The 22,275-nt window shown below is 38.1% G+C and overlaps 1 protein-coding gene across 5 annotated transcripts in view; it reads left to right on the top strand.

Annotated features, from left to right (window-relative positions):
* Positions 1–22,275, top strand: part of EYA1 (EYA transcriptional coactivator and phosphatase 1) — a 151,831-nt gene that overhangs the window by 124,338 nt on the left and 5,218 nt on the right. For 4 of the 5 annotated variants that reach the window (XM_071737769.1, XM_071737768.1, XM_071737767.1 and 1 more), the window contains exons 14-15: positions 14,034–14,092; positions 14,293–14,548. In XM_071737769.1, the coding sequence (XP_071593870.1) occupies positions 14,034–14,092; positions 14,293–14,533 (300 nt within the window). In that variant the 3' untranslated portion in view covers positions 14,534–14,548. Of the gene's footprint in view, positions 1–14,033; positions 14,093–14,292; positions 14,549–14,661; positions 14,777–15,063; positions 15,186–17,112; positions 17,214–22,275 lie in introns of those variants that run through there. The other variant, XM_071737770.1, reaches the window with a different exon arrangement.

Raw genomic sequence — 22,275 nt, 5'->3', positions numbered from 1 at the left:
TAGACAAGAGGCAGAGCCAACCATAGCATCAGTTTTAACTCAAATAAGAGGTTTTCTAAGAATTTTCTGTCACTGAAAAGTTTAAAACTACAAGTCATTTTTCAATTTATTTATTGGAACAAAATGTGTTTATTGTTCTTAAAGGTGTGTTTGGAAATCAAAAACTCCCCTTATGGCCTCAGTCAAATGAATGAAGTACAAGTCAAGCCACAAACAGAGCAAAAAAGACAGTGACAGCACACACCACCTTTTTTTTTCTCTTGTTCCATCACTTCAATAAATTCCGATAGAAATTTGAATACAAGCAACCTCTGACTTCCAAACTGTCAAGAGAACTGGCTAACAAAACTAATGAATATTTCCTGAATCTAATCTCTACTAGTTTGGTGTTTAACAAAGGAAATACCAAATCTCTTAGAAGTACCTTGCAAAAAAAACCCCATAAAGCAAGCAGGTTTTTTTCCTAATTGTTCCATAATCTTGTAAATTCATACAGCTTTCCTTACCATAGGAAGGCAGGAAAAATAGAGACAAAAAAACTTTATATGACTGAATTTTTAGATTATAAGCAAAACTATACTCAAGCATCTATGCTAATGTGTTATTTCATATATTGGGAAAGAGTCTGTAATTTCAAGTATAACATTGAATATTGAGAAAAAAACCTTGAATATTGAGGAAAAACTACTTGATTGATTCCAGTTTGGTCTGGGTTTTGGCTTTTTTTTTTTTTTTTTCTTTTTTAATGGAAGAAGTACTGTGAAAAAATTATTTTTAAAACTTGACAGTAACAAAAATGCTTTTAGAAAGAATTCAGTCAGCAGTGTGGTAATATGGTTTTTATGTGTAAACTCCATATGGTCAGGCAAAGGGTTAAGCTATGTGATTTCAGGATAAAAGGTTTCCTGAGTTGACTATTATTCCTATGGTCTGCCAACAACTTTGCAATAAATGGAATGATTTTTATGGGAATGTGGTTATTCACAGCAAGACTACAGTTGGTGTCAGTATGAAAAATTCTTCTTTAGTAGAGTCTCTCAGCAGGGATAGCAGATCTGAAAGAAAGGCAAAAAGTAGTTACAGAGAGCTCTGGCTGGTGTTGGTGACAAATTATGTTTACAAAATGATGGGCTAAGCCATTGAAAAGGAAGAAATCAGAACAGCAGTAAATCAGTCTTGCTCCTCGAAGTACTGCTGTTCCAAAACAAGTTACTTGTGATTGGGTGTATTATCAATGCCCATTTCTCTTGTCTTGTGAGATTTTTAGGCTTTCAGTTGCAAGAATATGAAATAAATTTTTCTCCTTTTGTTAGATTTTTATGTGATTTTATAATTATGGGTTATAATTGTAATGTTCATCAATTTTATTATTTCTTAGTATAACTTCTCTGTTTTTCACTTCTTTATGCTTTTGAAATAATGCTATTAGAAGGAAAGTATGATGGAGAATGCATTAATATATATTAATCAACCTGGTTGGTATTTATAGTTGCTGTACTTAGGTTCAGTTTGCAATAAGCTTTCAGAATGCTTAAAAGATTAAGCCACTGATTAACTCTGCAGCACCACTGTTAGAGCTGATATTATTTTTCATTTGAGATGAGGAATAAAGTTACAAAGACTTTAATGATCATCCCCAAACTATACAGCAACTTTCTTGGTTTTAATTGTTCAATCATTCATAAAGAAAGGCTTTAGAGGAGGGAGGGTTTTACTACTATTTTGGTTTAGATTTTTTTTTTCCAAGCAATAGGTAGCAGATGTTTAAGAGGTAAACATAGCAGCTTTGAGTGCTTCCTGCTCTTTGTTTCTCTCATGCCCAATTACCCCAATTCTATTTAAAACATTTTATTTGCAAACTCATCTCAGAGCACTGGAAGACCTCAGTGTAGCATTATGGCATCAATTTCCTTTGATGTCCTGAAATCACCAATGATGTACAAGTGAGGAAGAAAATCAACCTTGCTGTGTCGATGTCAAGAAAAAAAATAAAAATCATTTATCCAGTTCAGAGCAATGGTGTTGTTGATAGGTGGAGGTTGACCTTTCCTTAGGAAAAGGGGGAGGTTTACTGGCCCAAAAGATTATACCAAAGAAAATAAATTTCGTAAGAACATTCCATTTCACATTCTCTCAAACTAGAAAAATAGCATGTATTGTCTAATATTAAAAGAAATATTTCTTCTTTGGCAATATTTAAAATCCAGTCTACAAAAGAAATACCTTTTATTTGAAAGTAGCTTTCAAAAGAGTGTGGTTGTTAAGGATGCAGCTGAAAGCAACGTCAGCTCTTTGTGATTGTTGAATGTAATCATTCATGTCAGTCAGGTGATTATTAATCACTGGTAATACAAAAATTGAGAATATAGTGATGGATTTTGCCAGACAACCTTGATTTAGCAATGGACTATGGACAGAAGCTTATGTTCATTCCACAAGGTCGGGTTCTGCTGCTGTGAGAAATAGCTGAGTGAGGCACCTATCTGATTGTGTCAGAGTTAGTTTGATTTGAATGGTGAAGAGTCTACAGAACAAGTCCTGTGAGGACAGGCTGATGGAACTAGGATTGTTTGTTTGGAGAAAAGGAGGCTGAGGGGAGACCTTATTGCTCTTTACTCCTGAAAGGAGTTTGTAGTGAGGTGAGTCTTGGCCTCTTCTCCCAAGTAGATAATGACAGGACTAGAGGAAACAGCCTGAAGTTGCACCATGAGAGGCTTAGACAAGATATTAGGAAAAATTTCTTCACTGAAAGAGTCATCAGGAACTGGAAAAGGCTTGTGGAGTCACTATCCCTGGTACCTGATGAGGTACTTCAGGACATGCTGTAGAAGGCCTTTTTTCTGGGCTGATGGTTGGACTGAGTGACTTTAGAGGTCTTTTCCAACTGTGACAATTCTGTGATTCTGTGACTGTGATTGGAGGGTGGAACCTGAAAAAATCTTAGCGAACCTTTGGCTTTTTGCTTCCTAATTGGTTAGCTGGGTGTTGAATAAGAAATTGCAGTCACTTACTACAGTAGCAAGTAGTAAGGATTGTAGAACATATAGAAAATAGTTATCTGGGCCATCAAACTAAGAAATATAAGCAATTACAGGAAAGGCTGTTGAATAAAACATAATCCTCATGAGATACAAGGTTGGCTGCAGAGGTAAACTTCAGACAGAGCTAGCTGAATTATCTCCCTCCCACCCCCAAATACCATAAGGATGGCAGCTGAACTAATCCATGGTCACCTAGAGTAGAGTCACTGAGGGCTCTGCAGAGGACTATCTTTTAAAAAAATTCCTTTTATTATTTGGCTGCAGTGAGAGTTTCTCATGCTGAGCTTTGTAATGTTGTAATGGGAACCTCCCAACCAGACTGTGGCTAAGTATGCTTTCTGAGAAGCCTGTGATTCAACTTCTTCACCTTCAGCAGCAGAGACTGTTGGGAAAGCCAAATGTGATTATTCCAAAAGCTTCAGTAGGGCTTTTTTTTTTTTTTTTTTTTTTTTTTTTTTTTAAAGCAGCAATGCATTTATTTGTCGATGTAAACCTAATTTTTAAGGCACTTTACATCCTATGAAGAATAGGAGAGTTCACTTTCTCATGAACATGTCAACAACTGTGGACTCCCTTCCAGCAGGCATCTCAGCAGTTATTTTAACACATTCAGGCTGAGACACAAAGCCCATCTATTTGCATGTAGTTTTCCACAGTAACCATCCAGGAACAGCTTAGTTTCACCACAGGAAGGAAGGAAAGAAAGAAAATACAAATCATGGTCAGGAATTTTCCCTGATATGTATATGAGGGTATGGTGAGAATAGTTTCTTGTCTACGTGATGCTACAACCACATGCAACTTGCAGAAAGCTCATGAAGTTCGTAAATTCATGACTAAATCACACCACACATGTAGCTGTAGGTAAACGAACAAAAATGCAAAAGAAAGTCTTTATTCAGAGGCAGAGCTTTGGCTTTGCTGGTCTGTGCAAAACCCAGCTAAAAGCTTCAGCCCATCTGAAATGCATGATGCCTGGCTGTTGGGGAATGTGCTGCTGTGGTTCGTGAGTGGTCAAGCTCTGAAGAATAACAAATACCTCTTCAGCTTGCTGGAGAAGATCATTCCTATAGGCTTATGCAACTTTTTAACCACCTAACTTCTTTCATGTGGCCAGTGATGAGTACCTTCATACTAGGTGCCACTGAAAATAGACCCTATATGATTTCCTATCTCAAGAAAATCAGATTGAATGGTCTTTGAACATGTACAGCTCAGCTGAAATACACAGAAGCCTACCAAGTTTGTAGCATCACTTTGTCACTTTATTTACCTTCCTGTTGCTTCTCCTCTTCTCTAAATGGAAGGCTGCAAGGTGGCACAAAACCTGTTGCCTGTCTGGCTGGCACTTGTAGAGCTCTGGCAAAGCAGGTTTGTCATCTCCTGCTCTGTCTGGGCAAGGCAGTGGTGCCTCAGCTCACTCCTTACTTCTGCCACTGAGCACCAGTGTCACAGTTTAACACTGGCCCGGCAATTAAACCGAGTAACAGACGCTCTCTATTAATCTCTCTCTCCTCTCTTATAAGAAAGGAGAGAGAATAAGGGAGAGAGACTTATGGGTTGGAAACTAAACTACACAACTTTAATGAAACAGTAATGATAAATAGGAAAAATTAATAAATATATACAAATATACAAGAAAATGGATACCACATTCCTCCCCCCTTTCCCCCAATAGCTCTCACGTCACCACCGAGGCTGCAGGGCAGCTCTGGGAAAGTCCAAGCTGGACTCCTGGAGTCGGCAGCAGTTGGGAACTGGAGGCAGGAACACACAGATAAGGGCTGGCACGGATCAGGACCACAGGCAGATGAATGGACGGGATCCTTCCAGGATGCCAGGTTGAAGAAAAGGGAAGCAGGAAAGGCAGAAAGGGCAGGCAGCCTGAAGCTGGAAATCAGGAAATCTGGCTTGGCCCTCGTGATCCCTCAAATTTATACTGAGGATGACGTATATGGGATGGAATACTCTGTTTGGTCAATTCTGGCATCTATCTTGTCCGTTCCTCCCCAAAGGAGGGATGCAGGTGGGACCTCTTTATGTTTTCTTCAGAGCTGAGCAGTGTCCTTGGCTCTGCACACCAGTCTCTAGCAGTAACTATAAACATCAAGTGTTATCAGTCCCAGAAACACACACTGTCTGAGAAACTTGCTGTTAATTTCAGCAAGTGCAACTACTTACAAGAGACTTAGCTAAAAGCAAAAGTACAAGACAGAAAATCACCTTTATCCTGGCCCAAACCAGGACAACCAGCATGGGGATCAACATCTGCCCCACAGCATTTAAGGGGGAAAGAAAAGGAAGAGGAGAAATACAAAGTGTCATGCAAAAGTCTTCAGGCTGTCCATGTGAACAGAAGTTTTAGCTGTCTGAACTGGCAAGAGAGAGAATTTTGTTCCGTGTTTTTCCCATTAGCAGATAATTACAAGGATAGGAGGACTCTTTAGCCCAAAGCGTTGTAGCTTTCATTGAAACATGCATTCATCAGATGATCATCAGCACCAAGGCACAGCAAGTTTAAATTACTGGTTGTGCAGGACTGACAGACATCTTTTTGTGAAAATTTCCATGTGAACTACTAGGGCACTCTCCTTTCCTGAGATATGAGACATTGTTTTCAGGCTTTTATGGAAAAATTATTCTTTTCATAAGTTTAATTTGGAAAAATTGCTATAAAAGTAAATATATTTGAACAATCTTTAGTATATAGTTTAAATAAATATGGATGTTCTTAAGAGTATACTTTCAAGTTAATACATTTGGGAATAATTCATGACATGCTGACCAGGTTCATGGCTTCTGTTACTTCTTTAAACACATTCATATTTTATTTTCACTGGCTTTCATTAGCCATAGAATTCTTTTTTTTTTTTACAAAAGTGTATGACCACAGATAACATGAATCATGTCATGAAGAAGGTATTTACAATATGGAGTGCTGAACTTTTAAAATAAAATGAATTCGACATTTTGAACTTAACACTGTCCTTTCCAGGAGTACCACAGACTCTTTAAAAAAAATAATTGTGAATCATAGTTAGATATTTCTACCTATGGGTAACATTATTTCTCTGACACCCTCCTCTTCCCTTTTCTTTTCCTGTAAAATATGCAGACATAGAATAACAAATAATTTTGTCAGAAGACAAGTTCTTCTTGTAGGAAGAACTGATTGTTACAGAGGCACCCCAAAGCACTTCCCTGAGTAAGGTCGTACATTAAAGAAACAGAGTAACTTTTTATTTTATCCTATCTGAACAAAAAGCAATATGATGAGCATATGCAGAATGGTAATATCTGTGAATTGAAACCCTAACAATAAATCTACATCCTGAGGCAAGCAGGAAAACTCTGGGGTTTGGTAGGCTGCATTTATTGTGCTATAGGTGTGATTTTACATTTTGGGCTTCCTTTTCAATAGAAAGATTACAATGTATTGAGTAGTATATACCAAGGCACTGTCATTTCTTGAAATAACTGCTTTGTGACACTTGGGAGGTGAAGAGAACAAGCAAATCAGAGATCTCTCTTTCTGTGGGAACATAACTGTCATGGTACTGTTGTTATATAGATAATTCTCTAGGTCATGTTTTATTTTAAATTGGATTCTTCCAGTTACAAGGTGCAGCTGAAATGAAAATGTAAACCTTCATTTTACTGTAGCTACTTCAGTAAACACAAGTTGCAGAATAAGAGCTGTATTTATTTTGGAACAAACACAGTTTACTTTAGGAGTATCATATTTAATCCAAATGTACTTGTTCATGTGAGCAAGCAAAATGTGATTTTAATCACTTTTTCTATTAGAAAAGAATGGCATCCATTGTGCGTTCTGAAAGGGTTCATGGTCAGTGTGGGAGAGCACTCCTAAGTCATTGGCAATGAAAATGAGTTAAATAATTTTAGTCCTTAGTCCTTAGTGTTTATAATAGCCAGTAGCTTATATAGCTAATAGTCTTAAATCTATTTTTTCATTTTGGTGTGCTGCTTTAATAGTAAAAGGTGGGGTTTGGGGTTTTGTTGCGATTTTTTTTTTTTTTTTTAACACTATAAGCTTCTCTTTATGGTCTTAAGTTTAAAAATGGGAGTGTTTTGAAAGCCTTCACAGCCTGCTTTAATTCCCTGACTGTTCATCCACAAATTGTCAGACAGAATGAAGTGGATTTCAAGAACTCCCTTTGTTCTTCATATCCTGTGCCTGACCCACAGGTAATCTGCACCTTTTTTCTTCAGCGCCGAATAATTGTGGTGGGAAAGAAGAGAAAATGTTAGGGTCACAAAGTGCAGGCCAGACAGAGATGACAGCTCCTGCCAGTTGAGTGCCAGTATTGAGAACCTGCGAACCGTAGTCTCTGCTTTTTCACATGGATTTGTGCTGTATGTTAACAGGCACTCCACGATGATGGGTTAGGAAGTTCAGCACTTCAGGCTTTATTGCCTGGGCTTGAGAGGAAGCGCAGAGATTTTTTTGTATATTTAGAAAGTACAGTAGAGGCACAGGCCATAAACATATATATGACATAGAGGTGTGTTGCTTTATGTAAATTTTCTAACCTGTCCTTCTAGTGAGGTAAAAAACAGACTCAAGTGTCAGGTTTAGTGACTACTATTAAATAATGTTATCCTTGCATGTTATTTTTCTAAAATTAGGAGACTCTTTGGAGCAATCTGCATTTTATTTCACCAGACGATAGTCACAGCCTGAAGTAAAAAGATGTAGAAACCAGCAGATTTATAAAGAAAAATGGTCATTTACAAACTAGCTTTTTAATGTGCAGTCATTGCTTGGAAACACATTACAAGCAATTTGAAAGCCTGTGCTTCCCAAAGAAGCACATTGTGATGGCTTATAGAAGTGATGAGTATTTGAGGAACAGATATAATCTGAAAGGGTATATATCTATTTCTGGAAAAGACATAAGCAGAGGTACCTCTGCCATAAAAAACTACATTAAAAACACAGCAGTGTACTCTAGAGGATTTATTTTTTTTAATTACGTTTTTTTTTCAGATACATCACTTTTATAAAGGATTGCAGCTTTAACTTGTTTTGCCAGATCTGTTCTCACATGCACATGACCAAATTTCTCTACTGTTCAGTAGGGAAAATGAAGCAGTGGATATAATTGCGTAATGACAGATATGAGAGGAACAGAGAATCCCAGCAATCATTTCCTGTGAGCTGGCCAGCTTCCAGGCTGTCTCAATGGGCACGCTGATGTAAAGGCAAAATGAAAATAGCTTGTTCTGAAGGGTGGTTGTTGTTTTTTGGGTTTTTTTTTTTTCCCCTCTCTCATTTGACTTTGCAGACTAAGGTATTGAAACAATTAGTTGGCAGGGTGGTGTTAGTTTTCTCACGGTAAATTAAGTAGATTAACCAAATGTGGAAATGTATTTTAGCTATAATCAGCAGATTTGGGACTGTAATACATCAGCATCCTCTGAGGTTACGTTCATAATATTGATATATTATGAACATATAATATAGTCCTTTTCATAATGTGCAAACTTGTCCAGAGTTATCCTACACTCAGTGTTTATTCAAAGACAGCAGAATTATTAGATTTATTTTTGTTAGTTTTATAACGCAGAAATGTGGATGATCAGCGTGCTAGCCATTATGTCACTCCACTTGGCATGTAGTGTTGGCACAGATAAGGGGAAATCTTGTAACAGCCTTAATCTCTTTTTTTATTATTATTAATTTTCCTACAGTAAATTGAGTAGTGAGGCATATTTTACAGAATTATGGCAGAAGTGCACTGCTTGACGGGTGGTAGCAAAGGAGCAAAGTAATATAAATATTTGTAGAACATTTCTGCCATAACTTAATGCTTTGCATATGAATCTTTGCGTATGAACCTAAGTTTAAAGGAATGATTCCAGAAGACTACATAGGTCTAGGCATTTTAAGAGCTATGAATGATGACTGTGAAGCATCTCTGGGAGTTTTTGGCTTGTCATAAAAAAACAGAAAAGAGGAGAGAAAATTAGCAGGAAAAAGTTAGCAAATGCTTTGGGAATGGAGGAGGAAGAAGACACAAGCTTTCCATGTACAAGTCTTAGGCTAGGCTCATCTAGTCATTCATTTTTTACTGTTATTTTTCTTTGGCTTACAGCATTTCTTTGGAGACGTATTTTCACTTAGCAAATGATTGCAGCAGTTTTAAGGAGCTCCTGCAAGGACGTATCTGCTGCTCCTTCAAGTCCCAGAGCAGGGCTGGTGGAGAGGAATGCAGAAACGAGGCTCAGTTAATCCGTGCAATGTCCTGTTGTTTTAACCAAGCTGCTGCAGAAGATTTGTTTCAAGCCAAGCTGGTGCTTGTTGTGGCACTGAAAGGTCTGAAGGACACAAATAGCATGGGCAGGAACTTCTTGAACTATTGTAGGTAGATTTGCTAAGTTACACATGCTGGCAGTGCTGTCAGGCTACTTGGTATGTCCACAAACAGCCCCCAGTACACCGTTAATGTTGTATCTTTGAGCATGCTTTGAGAATGCTACTAATGTTTTATATGACCTAACTAGCATCCACTCCCATCCAAACTTGGATTTTAAAGGTGTATAGGAAATGTCTTCTTTCTCTCCCTTGGCAATGGCTTTTGCTGGGGTCTCAGAGGCTTTGAAATCCTCCTGCATTTCACAGCTTGCTCTCTTCCGTGCTGCCATTCCTGTGCTGAGAAGACGTGCTCTTTCTCTCTTTGCAGATTAGTTTTCGCTCTGCCTCGAATTCTTTCTTTAAAAGTAAGTCTTGAGGAAGCCTTTTGAACAAACCTCCCCAGCTTCCAGACAGCACTTACTTCTCGTAGCTCTGGGAGTGCTGCCTTGGGCAGCTGCCAGGCTGCTGCCAGGAGGACCAGTCTGGCTCCCACCACCCAGCCCCACTCTCCTGCTGTTTCCCACAGCAGCCATCAAGCTAGTCTGATGACTGCACAGAAAACCAACCAAGAAAAAACAGCTTCTCCAAGTTTATGACTAACTTGCCCTATGATTGCTGGCAGTGGCTGCAAGGGATCTGTAGCAGACATCTAAATCAGAGCAGCAGCGCTTCCCTAGGCTAAATTACCCTGTGAATACCTGTTCTATCCCATGTCAGCCCCTCGTACACTAAACATACATTTGACACCATGAATAAGGTCTTTTAAAGTTTCTATATATTTTAGTAGCCCAAATTTCATTTACAAATGCAAATTAAACACTTTGGCAAAGGTTACAGTGCTGTTTAGAAGACCTTTTTGAAAATAGGACTTAGATGCCTAATAGGCTTTGTCCTTCTGAAAGTATTATCCCTGAACTATACCAAGTGCATTTTGCTTTCCAGGGATTGATCCCTAAGTGCAGAGCTGCACCTCAGCCTGTCTGACTGAAATCCAAAACTTCAGTGCAAACATGTCATCACTTGTAGTCCCTCATGAAGATTTCAAACTGGATACACTGAAGTTGCAAGGTCAACACCTTTAGGAGCAAAACACAGCTTGCTGTATAATCTTTATACATAAGCCACGGGATATTTTGCTCCTTACTTGCCAATTCAGCCTATTTTAAAAGAGAATCCAGCAACTTTAATGTTCTGCTTTGGAGCTGACTGCTAAACTGATTCTACCATAATGAAATGCATCTGCATGAATAACATTTAGTTAGAGTATTTCTACAGGATCTTTTAGATATCACAGATACTTTTAGATATCACTTTGCCAGAGAAATTAGGGGGGGGGAATACCAGTACTGTTTTTCCTATGAAAATTTTACAGAAGTGTCCAATATATCTGTAAATGTTTGAAATGGTAAGCCTGCAAACATACCAGTATTTCTTTTTCTTCTGAATGGCTGTTTAGCTCTAAGTTGACTCCTGTCACAGAAACTTTTTAAGGAAGTACTTGAGGATTTTATTAGACTGTATTTTTACTAAAATATACCTTTGCAAAAATGTACTGTTTGGAAGTGCATACTTTATCTGTTGGTGTCAAGCTTCGTTTTAGTGTACCCCTGATAATGGTACACATTGAGTCAACTGCTACTTTAAGATGCTGAATGTGTGGGTGCTTTCTTAATCAGGGGTCTGAACACTGTCTCAGGTAGTCTTTGCTCATGAACAAAATGCTCTATACCAAGCAGGTATAAGGTGTCCTGAAGGCCATATCAATTAATGGTGGGCAGGTAACTGACATCCTTGAAGCTGTATTCCTAAATAACTTTACTACTAAAAGTCCAATTGCTAAATGGATGTTTTTTCCTTCAGCAGTTGAAAAATGCCCCTCTCAGTCATTAGCCCAAAGTCCGAGTCAGCTTGACAGTGTGAAGAAATACCTGGTACTCAAAGCTCACATTTAGCCTCAAAGCTGTGTCCTGCCACTCAACAGGAACAAAACAGTCATGCACTGTTTGTGACCTTCCTTTTCCTGTAACATAGTGTCAATCACATTAGTCTTTAATCCTTTCCAAATTATACCATGCATCTCTTGTGCTTTAATTTTGTTTCATTCCATTCCTGACTTTCTTTTTTCTTCTTTTATTCCTGACAAGAGGACACTGTCTCTCTTCCATATATCCAGCATTTCACCTGAAATTTGAGATGTTCATGACTTTTTTTTTCACTTTGCTTACTTTCTTGACACTGTTTCTATACATTTACCCCACTGGTTTTCAGTTTCTGATTTCTTTTCTGTTTGTTTGGTTTTTGGTGTTTTTTTCTTCTCCAAAATCCCTCTTTCTTTTGATACTATGTTTTCTATTTCTGCTGCATCATTTCAGTTCTTTATTTTTACCTACCAAGCAAATGGTTAGACAAAAGGGAAGAATGTGTGTGACGTCCCAGGGCTTGTGATGCTCCCAAAATCTTGCAGCATAAATTAATATTCCAAGTCCTTAGATCCTCTCTAACTGTGTGTTCTACAATGTAGTGGTGTCATCTTTCCTGCCTCTATCTTTTGCCTGAGAGAGCTGAATTTGGAAGTCTGATGAGTTATTCCTTCTTTCAACAGCTTCTGTGAGAAGCTGATCTTCTAATCTGTCCTTAAGTTTTTGTGGTTACTAGGAAAACTCTTTCTTTTTGCTAAATTTCTATTTTGAATCCTTTTCTCCAGCAACTTGTTCCAGTTGTCATTCCTAGTTGGCTGGGGCAGGAGGATATTCACTTGATATTTTTCACTGCTACACTGACAACTAAAGCTTAGGTTTTCTATCCATGGGGACTTTGAGAAGTCACTGAGCAGTGGAAGAGTAACTATAATAGGAGTAGTTATAGTAGAACTTATAGATTCAGGAGAGGTTCCCTTCATTAGCTTACACTCAGTTCATATTCAGATTGTTAGCTTCATAGGTGTTTGGATGGACAGTTCATTTTGGTTTAAAAGAAAGAAAAAATTAATAAAAATTAATTGCTGTGAATTTGCTGAAGGTTTTTTTTTTTGGTTTTTTTTTTTTTTTTTTGCCAGCTTCATTTTCAGATCCTGGCAACATATGTTCATGCTTGCTTGTAGTTTCAGCTGTGTCTGTACATCTAATACATTTTTTCTGCCTGAGGAGGAAATCCAATGTACAGTGATTAAATATGAGCAAATGTAGCATTGTCTTTCCTGTGATGGTTGTTGCTCTTACCTCTCTCTCTAGTACAATCTACCTATGCATAGAACACAAAAGGGTAGATATTACAGTAAGAATACGTTGTACAAGAGCAAAAGACCACACCTTGTTTTTCAAAGCATTTGAAAAGTTTTTGAAGTATTTCTCATAGACCTATGTTTTTAAAAATCTAGAATCCACGGCCATCATGTGAGGCCAAATAGACTTCTTCAGCTTTTTTCTTATCTGAGTTTGTTGACCTCAGGAGAGGAGGAGAAGGTTACAGGGTCAAAGTCTTTTCCTCCTTGGAGCTTGCTGCTTGCTGGGAGAGGGTTGGCTGGAAAATAGATGTTTTAGAAAAAGGGTTGAGGGTCATGATTTTAATTCTGTTAGGGAACAGCTGGTTTGAGTTTCTTTCCACTTCTATCTTCCCTCCCTTCCTCACAAATCCATGGAGAGAGAAAAATTTGTTCGGAGGAAAGCAGTAACACATAAATAAAGGATTGCAGTATTTTCATGTTTAAAATAGATCATGTTTGTTATAGGATTTCACATTAAGAGAGAAAAGAGGAAATTATTAAAATAATTGAAATCCATTAGTGTTTCAAACACTGAATTGAAATTGATCTAGAGTGCCAGAGGTTTATTTGTTTTCCTGTCAAAAGTTAAATTGTTAATAGTAGTAATGTTTTAATGTTGGGGTTTTTTTTTGTGAATAAATAATATGCATTACAATTTTTAATTCAGTGATGGACAGAGCTAATTATGAATGTGCCGCATTAGTTTGCATGCAAGTCACCAGAGAAAGATGGTTTAGTTTGCCTATTTCTGTTCAGATTTTCTTCATCTTTGCATGCTGCTTTCATGCACCAAGACCAAAGAGAGAGAAGGAAACTCACAACTCTCAAATGAATGGCAAACTAGGAACAGATTTTTCGTCTGTGCTCCTCTGAAACACTGGCCTCAGGCTGTGTTGGTGTGTGGCTCAACAGCAATCAGAGGTCATAATTTCATTGGCGGTTAGCATCAGGTTTAATTTTTCTAATATGTTACATTTACCAAAATGTCTGGTTTCAGTTACACTTATGCACTGACTGAATCAGCTTTGAGCAGCATGATGTTTTAAGGTACCTGAAAGGCTACAAGGACGTTTATGGAACACATATGCTAATTGTTTTTAACCACTTTCCTTTCTAAACACAAAAATGTGCTTTTTGAAAGCCATTTAACAGTAGTAGCTAACGATGGTGTGCATTTATTCTCAAAAAGGAGCACAAGGAATAGGTAAAATAGTTGTTTTAACAAGACTGCCATCTACTGATTTCCACAATTAAAAATATCCCCGCTGAGTAGATTGTTCATAGCTCTTTATAACTTTATTCCCAAGATTTGCAAGATCAAGAAAATTCTAAAGTCTTTCTGTCACCTTAGGAATGCGACCAGGTTCACATCGATGACGTGTCTTCAGATGACAACGGGCAAGATTTAAGGTACAGGAGACCAGAACAAGATAAAACATTGTTTTGCCACGTTCCTTTCCTGGGAGAGCTGTGAGCTGCCGGAACGCTTGCAGCAGCCTGCTGCTTTTTAGCTGCCCTATAGCCTTAGCAGCCCAGCAAAATGAGTAGCTGGGGGTGGAATGTAGCCTGCTGCCTTGTGTTAATCTGGGGGTTTTCTTATCTCTGACTAGCACCTATAACTTTGGAACAGACGGCTTTCCTGCTGCAGCCACCAGTGCGAATTTGTGCCTCGCCACAGGGGTGCGTGGAGGAGTGGACTGGATGCGAAAATTGGCTTTCCGCTACAGACGAGTAAAAGAAATATACAATACCTACAAAAACAATGTTGGAGGCAAGTGGCTCTCAAGTCTAGAACGAATTCAGAAGAGAAGTATTAAAAAGGGGAACTTTCGGTTTCCGTACCTTTTATAACACGGTAGAGTTTAGCGAGCTGTTGAGTTTGCAGTCTGTGGAAATTTGTCTCTGAGCTGATGAAAGCAAAAGAAAATGACAGAACGTTACTTAATTTTGGTGCAGACATGCCCTTATCTACTCCACAGGTCTTCTTGGTCCAGCAAAAAGAGAGGCTTGGTTACAACTAAGAGCAGAAATCGAAGCTTTGACGGATTCTTGGTTAACACTTGCACTGAAAGCACTCACCCTTATTCATTCGAGGTGAGTAAGAAGAGTACGGGGTAGTTAGGAAACTTTAGGATGTCTGCTGATAACCTAGAAGAGGTTGTGTGCTCTGGTGAGCAAAATGCTTAACCTGGAGGGCATTCTTTTCATTCCTTGTTCCAGTCTGACCTTACTCCTCTGTATCTTGCTCTCCTGTAAGGTGGAAGAATCCCCTTTTTTATTAAGTGGCAATAATGGTGAGGGGTTCTGATGGGCATGTTAAGATTTTCCTTGTTCTGTTTTGCTTTGTTAAAAAAAGGATGCTTGCATTTTCTCTTCCATAGGACAAACTGTGTGAACATTCTCGTAACAACTACTCAGCTAATTCCAGCTCTGGCAAAAGTCTTGTTGTATGGACTAGGAGTTGTATTTCCCATAGAGAATATTTACAGTGCAACTAAAATAGGTGAGCTATTTATATAATGTTGTGATATCTTTGAAGCTATAATTCTAAATAAAAATATTTTTTAATCTGTATTTATTTCTTACGTGCATTCACTATAGCAAATAGAAAAATTAGGAATACATGATCTCATGGAACACTTTTCACACTACAGCATCCTAAAGGTGCTTTTCAAATTTTTGCCATGATCCCGCACAGAAAGCTTCCTATGGCTTTATTTAACACTGATGTAGCCTTTGTTAGGAGGAAATATACTTGCATTGTTGTCAGTTTCTCAAAAACATGAGATTATGTAGTAGCTGAGAAGGCTTTTTAGTAGGTAGTGTGTACAGAACACTCAGTTTAGCAGAAGAAATTCCGTAAAGGTAAGCACTGGCTCCACTTATTTTCATGGGCTCTGGAGTAAATTTTGGTAAACAATTTACCAGAAGCAAGAATGTTTTGCTGCAGAATGTAATTATTTAAGTTCATTCATACTGACTGTAATAAGCTTCAGTCGGGCAAATGTTTATTTCTGTTTTCTGCTTCATTATAAAAGATGTTATTCTGAGTATGTAGAAGTACATAGGACCAGATGGCAACGGTGCTTGTAGTTTTTAACATGATTATGACATATCTGCTCTGTCTCAGATTCCCTCAAAATTGTGGGCTACATAAAAACATTTTTCATGTGTTCTTAAGTATCTATAATACAGGAAGCTCAAATGGCCAAGAAAAAATGGTGGGTTATTTTTGTTTTATTTTTTAAAAAAACTTGGTGGAGATGTTTATATAGAAAGTTGAAAGCATCACCATAAAAGATCTAACACTCTTTTGTGGATAGAAACTTTATGGTTCCATCTGTCAAAACTTTTAATTAAAACTTTGAATTATAATACGTTAAATAAACATTTTAATTAAGTAATGTTTTAATAAGTATTCACTTGTGACTTTACCTACGTAGGACAGAAGGGCATTTTTTGAAAACTGCAGTCACTGACTGTCACAGGAAATCATCAGGATTTTGTAACATGACACAGTAATTTTCAAGCACCATTTCAATCTAGTGTTGGAGTTCTCTTGTGCTTGGCACTACTGTCAAAGGGTCTTACTGAGTAGTTCTTGCCTGATTTCTAATTTATTTGGTTTTATGCTGGTATTGTTCTGTAGCTGAAACTTCTGTTCAACTATTTGAAAAACACAGTTTTTCCCATCAGTTCTTTTAGACACATAAGTAAGCATGTACCATGACCAGTCTGAAGTGATCTTTTGGAATGGGGACATTTGAGAAAACTCAGCTGTAAGCATTCTTTCCATCTTCCCAGTACCAGTACCTGAAGCTTCCCAGTATCAGTACCTACGTGTAGAACTGGAGAACTGGGATCATGTCCATAGGTCTCTGCAGTGAAGTAATGATCCACGTTAATGGATCCCAGTGCAGGATCAAGGACCTTGGCTGTGTATCGTATTACAGGCATTTAAATCTGACTATTTTAGGTGACCTTCTAAGTCAGGATACTACTGTTTCAGGAGCTGTGATTAATCTTGTCACAGATTGTGGAGAAAAAGCTAGAATTTCAACTCAGAATCAATCAGTTTGCTCAGTTCAGGATACTCGCTGTAAAGAGCCAGCAGAGAATTCTCCTGGTAGGGAAACTCCTACTGAAATCTGCCTCAGATTTGGGATGGAGACAAGAAAAGTGATATTGAGGATCTCTGGTCTGCTATGTCTACCATGGCAATTGTACTAAAGGACCTCACAGAGCAGATTTTAACACTGCCTGTCAGATGCAATCGGCCTTCATCAGCCACCCTGTGGGAAAGGTGCTTCTCTCCCAGTAGCTCTTATTTTGTATTCAAAGTGTTGGGGAGATCCAGGCTAAAAAGTGATTTATTTGATGTCATCTCATCCCCACCTATCCTGAATAGTCTGATTTTTTTTTTCTTTCAGGAAAGGAAAGTTGTTTTGAGCGAATAATTCAAAGATTTGGAAGAAAAGTAGTGTATGTTGTTATAGGAGATGGTGTTGAAGAAGAACAAGGTGCAAAAAAGGTAATGACCTTTCAGTACGGGTTGATTTCAAGAGTCTGAAAAGAAAATTTTCTTTTCTTCAACATTGGGCAGCATGCATTGATATTTGGGGTTTGTATCTTTGCTTTATGCAATATGTTTTGACCATATCTTGTAGAAAGCTGCATAAAACTGTAGATAATAATTTGCCCTGCTGTTCTGCAAAAGGCACTTGAAGCTAGCTGTGTACATTTAATGCATTTCAAAAAGGAGCCAGAAAATGGACCCTCGGCTTTTGTGCCAAGAGCTAATAGTTCTGTTTTCATTGGCATCCCAAAATACCACATAGGATGTTATGAATATAAGCAAAAAAAATGACAATTCTTGCTGATCAAAGGCAGTGTGCTATTTGACTATGTGAAATATGAATATGTCACACCTTGAAATAATATTTAGGACTGTAGTAGGTATACATAAATTCCAGTTTTCTTGTAAGTCCATAATTTGAATTCTGTGTTCAGGTAACTACTTGTGGCTTTGTACTGCATTCATAACCTCAGTTAACTGAGCAGTGGATAATATCTGACTGTGTCTGTATTATTTTTTGCTTTCCTCTGGGAAGAAGGGAAAAAAAAATCACTTTTTTTTTTTTTTTTTTTTTTTTTTTTTTTCCCAGCGTGGAGTAAGTTCCACGAAAAGCCACACTTCCCACTGACAGTGGCAGTATTCCTAGTCTTGCTATTCCACCCAAGTACAGCAGATAAGGAGTCTTTGCTTGGAGAAAAAGGCATAATATTGGCTTTTTGAATAATAGGGAGAAAGAGTAGGAAAACAGGCCCTTCTGTTCTTGCTTCCTTTTACAGGTAAATTGTTTTTAACACAGCTGCTTTTTTTACCACGAAACTCCTCTGTGCTATTTCTGTGTCTGTTTCCACTGTAACTTTCTAAATCAGAGAAGTGAAACTAATTAGTCTGCATGGTGTTTTAACAACCATTGACTGGGTTTGCTCCATGAAATCTGGGGTTTGTGCCCCCAAAGCACTGCGGGTAGGATCCCAGCTCGTCCCGGCACTTTGCAGAGTCTCAGTTTCATATATCCCTTTGGCGGCCTGACGGGAACAGTTTGCTCCTTTTTCCTTCAGAAATGCCTTTCATCTTTGCAGAGAAATGTTTTCCCGCTGTAAATGATTACATTTTAAAAGCTGCATTTAAGATCAGGGGGAGAAAAAAAAAAAAATTCTTCTCTTTGTTCCTTTTCTGTTGCTCGGTGAAACAGTGTTGTATATGATAATGGCAGGAGTAGTCCTGTCGGTAACTTTATCTAATTCAATGCTTTTTTCAACAGGAAACATGATTCAGAAAAGCATAAGAAAAAGCCTTTCCAGTCGCTAAGAGGAGTAGCAGTATAGAAAGTTCTTTTGTGCCATTACTTCTATGTATTCTTTCTTGGTGGAAGGAATTTTCAGATTCAAAGCATGTTAGATGCTCTGGATTAAATTATCTCCTGCAGCAATGTCAGGGAAGTCAGTAAGTAGACCAGCAGCCCTGCCTTTCTGCAGAAACTATTAATTTGATTAAGGAAAATGCTTCTGTGATTCTTGTCTTGCTTCTTACTCCACCAAAAAAGAAAACACCATTTCACACCATGGAAGCAGGGCTTGCCTTTTAAGTTTTGGTACTCAGATTTAGCAAGAGCAAGAACCACACAGTGCCTCACAGGATGAGGAGCTGCTCGCAACCCAGATGTTGCTTTTTTTATCTGCTCCTTAACTTTTTTTTAGGGTTGTTAGGAGGAGTGTGTATGGGAACACACCAAAATGCATAGCGTGCTTCAATTTAAGACATATACCCTGTCTAAGGAATAAGTGGCATCACTGTGTTAGAAAGCAGTAAAAGCCTAGATCTTCTGTGGAGAGGGTGCAAACTAAACAGGAGATTTACCTCAGCAAAAATACCCAAAGCCCATCAATGCAAAGTGGCATAACTGCCTCATGATGTACCTCACTGCCTTGTTTATCCTCTGAACCTTGTTAGCTGGCTCCTTCCTACCTTTCCTCTCATCAACACATTTGATTTTTTGGTGTTCTCAGGGCAGGGACAGCTTTTGTGTTATCCCCTTGCACAACACTTTGCTGAAAGAATTAGGCCTGTAGTATATGTACATTTCTTTACACTACTTAGAGTATAAATATTACACCCTTCTTTAAATAGCTCTTCATTGATTACATGTAAACTATGATGAGCATTTTTAAGTAAGCATATAAATTCAAACCTATATAAATTGATGGATTTTTTTGTTCTGTGTGAAAAGATTTGGACATCCAGCTTAGGAGGAAAGAAAGCTAAGTTTTGTTGTTAAAAATAATTTATCAATTGCTTCATCATAAAGCAAAACTTTCATTTATGTCCCTCATTCATAGAACACTCAGAGCCAATACAACCATAAGAAATAAAGGACACATTTAAAACCTTTTTTTATTGTCATTGTAAAAATTCAATAATAGAAATATTTTTATGCTGTTTAAAAGATCATTCCTCTTTTGAGAAACATTTTAAGACTTTTTTTTTCATAAAATGCCTCTTTAGGTGGATGAAAATAAAAACAATTCACCGAGGACACTTCACGGTCTTACATTTCATGTTGCATGGGACAAGCCATGGTATCAACACCTTTCTGTAGCTGCCACTTCCAGCAAAATATTTTATAAGACAATTAAAATTCTTGGGACGTTTAAATAACAGACTGAGGAATAATTTTACTCTTCTGGATCAGTTCAGCAAGCAGCCAGTGTGGCTGTAACACTGGGGTTCACGTGGAGGTTGCTACTTTCAGATCAGCTTCCCTAGGAAAAGATGGAGAGGGAGAAGGAAAGGGAGGAGGGGAGGGAAAGGGAATGGAGAGGAGAGGAGAGGAAAAAGGAAACCAGTGTGAGAGCCAAGGGGTGTTCGGAATTGCTGCCAACATCAATGTGGGTGCTGTGGGGATCAGAGCACCCAAGTGCCACTGCAGTGACACAGCAGTATGCAGAAAGGTTTCTGGGGTTTTCTGCCAGAGACTCCATTGTCTTGGTATTTTGTTTTGCTTTGCTTTGTTTTGGTTTGGGTTGTTTGTTTGTTTGTTGTGTTTTGATTTGTTTGAGCTCATCTTTTGCCTTTGGAGACAAAGTCGGCAAATAGTCGTAAGGCAGAAAAAGCCCAGCTCCTGAGTTTTCTTAGGAGAATCCTCCAAAGGATTTCTAATTTGGGAGAGACAAAGGAGCAGGCTCTCTGCACTAAGGAGCTGGATTTTACATCAGGTGATTCAGGAGAGGCTGAGCAAATTGACTTCTCCCTTTGTCTCCAAAACAGTCATGCTGCCTCGGAGGGAAATTGGGAGGAAAAATCATAAATCTTTGTGGAGCAATAAATAGAATATAAATGGGTATCCAATATGCCACTGCTTTTAAGCTCGCAGTCACACTGAGCTGGTTTGGGATAGGAAGTAAAGACAACCGCTTAGCAAATCTGGCAGGAACGCAACAAAAATACTGTGAAAGATGACAGAAACTCATGAGCTTTCTATTCAAATCCGTCACAAATCTCAGGAGTAAGATTTTTGTATGAATATGTATTCTTTTAAGGGAAGGAGGATAGTCTGCATTTTTCAGCATTACCATCAAAAATTGCTTTGTTTTGCATGTGTGTTAATAGAAACACTCAATTTTGTTGAACAAAATAGTTTTGTTCTTTTAGTAGATACACACTGGAAAATGATATTGCTTCTATCTCAGAAACAAAATACCTTATTTTTTAAAGTTGTTTAATGATAGTAGAATAATTAGATTTACCAAATAAACGATTTCACTTTTCAGGCTTTTAATACCAAAACTAGACTTAAAATTGCTGCCGTGTTTGATTTCAAAATTTCACTTCAAAACAGAGGTTTGTGTTTACTTTGAAGACACTGAAATAGTACATGAAATCAGTCTATGCATATTCCTCCAGTAGGCAAGAAGGAGCTTTCTTTTAGTTTCATTAGATACTAATGCATCCAGTTACACTGCCTGTTCATTAGCAGTTAGTATTTGTCATCCATTCTGCCACAGCAGCAAATGAAATATTAACATTTTTTAGTGTGCTCAGGATTGAAGACACATGCTGTACAGGACATGTGTGCTAAGTATTGGCAGGAACGCCTTTCTAAAGGCAATATTTTGTAAATACATAGACAAATAAACACCTGCCTGGTCATTCAGTAAGAAAAAATGTACTTCTGTCTCATGGGTGCGTTGCCATTTTTGACACAGCTGAATAGTTGTGGGCAAATGGGGCATGTTAATACAGGACTAGTGTATGTATGATTTTGTAGGATAATTTCATTACTTTAAATGTTTTAGTTCTGTATAAACATTTATTATCTCAGATCAGGTGAAAGTTACTGTGTGTGCCCTGTGAACACACACACATGTACACAGACACTTTAGTGTGTGAGACTGTGTATACATAGACAAACATATACATATATATATAGATCTGTATCAGGTTTGTTCCCCCTCCTCTTAGCTAGGAAGGTGAGACTGACAGAGATCTGAGTCGGCCACGTTCTGTTGTGCAGAGAGCTCCAGTGCAGATTCCAGCCCCGTGCAGCCTCCGCGTTCCTGGCATCCTTTATTTCTTGGGAGTGTGTGTGCTGCTGGTCTTTTAACCTATATGCAGGAGAACTGAATATAACTATCATCCTGAGGCTTACATAATCACTTTGTTTTCATGGGACTCTCCAGAATCATTCCACGGCTCATTCCTGTAACTATATGAAGTAAATGAAGGTTTACTCCTTTTGCAGACAGACATAAAAAAAAAGCAGGGGACACATAAATGAATTTGAAATAGAAAGATATAGCCAAAATAATGAACACTTAAAGTTTTGGTTTAAAATCTGACCATAAACAGCTGAGGGTAATCCAAAACTTGATATTGCATAGGGGCATGTAGCAAGAATTGCTGTGATTTGATTTAGCAGAAGCTAAACCTTCTGTTAAATCAATCAGAGTCTTTAACTGCCCTAGCTGCCTGGTGTGTGTACGCTCTGTGATGCTGAGATTGTTACTAGGGAAGCAGTATAATG

The sequence above is a fragment of the Heliangelus exortis genome, chromosome 2, assembly GCF_036169615.1.
Source record: "Heliangelus exortis chromosome 2, bHelExo1.hap1, whole genome shotgun sequence".
Classification (NCBI taxonomy): Eukaryota; Metazoa; Chordata; class Aves; order Apodiformes; family Trochilidae; genus Heliangelus; species Heliangelus exortis.
Note: the sequence above shows the minus strand (reverse complement) of the source record. Positions and strands in the feature narration are given on the sequence as shown.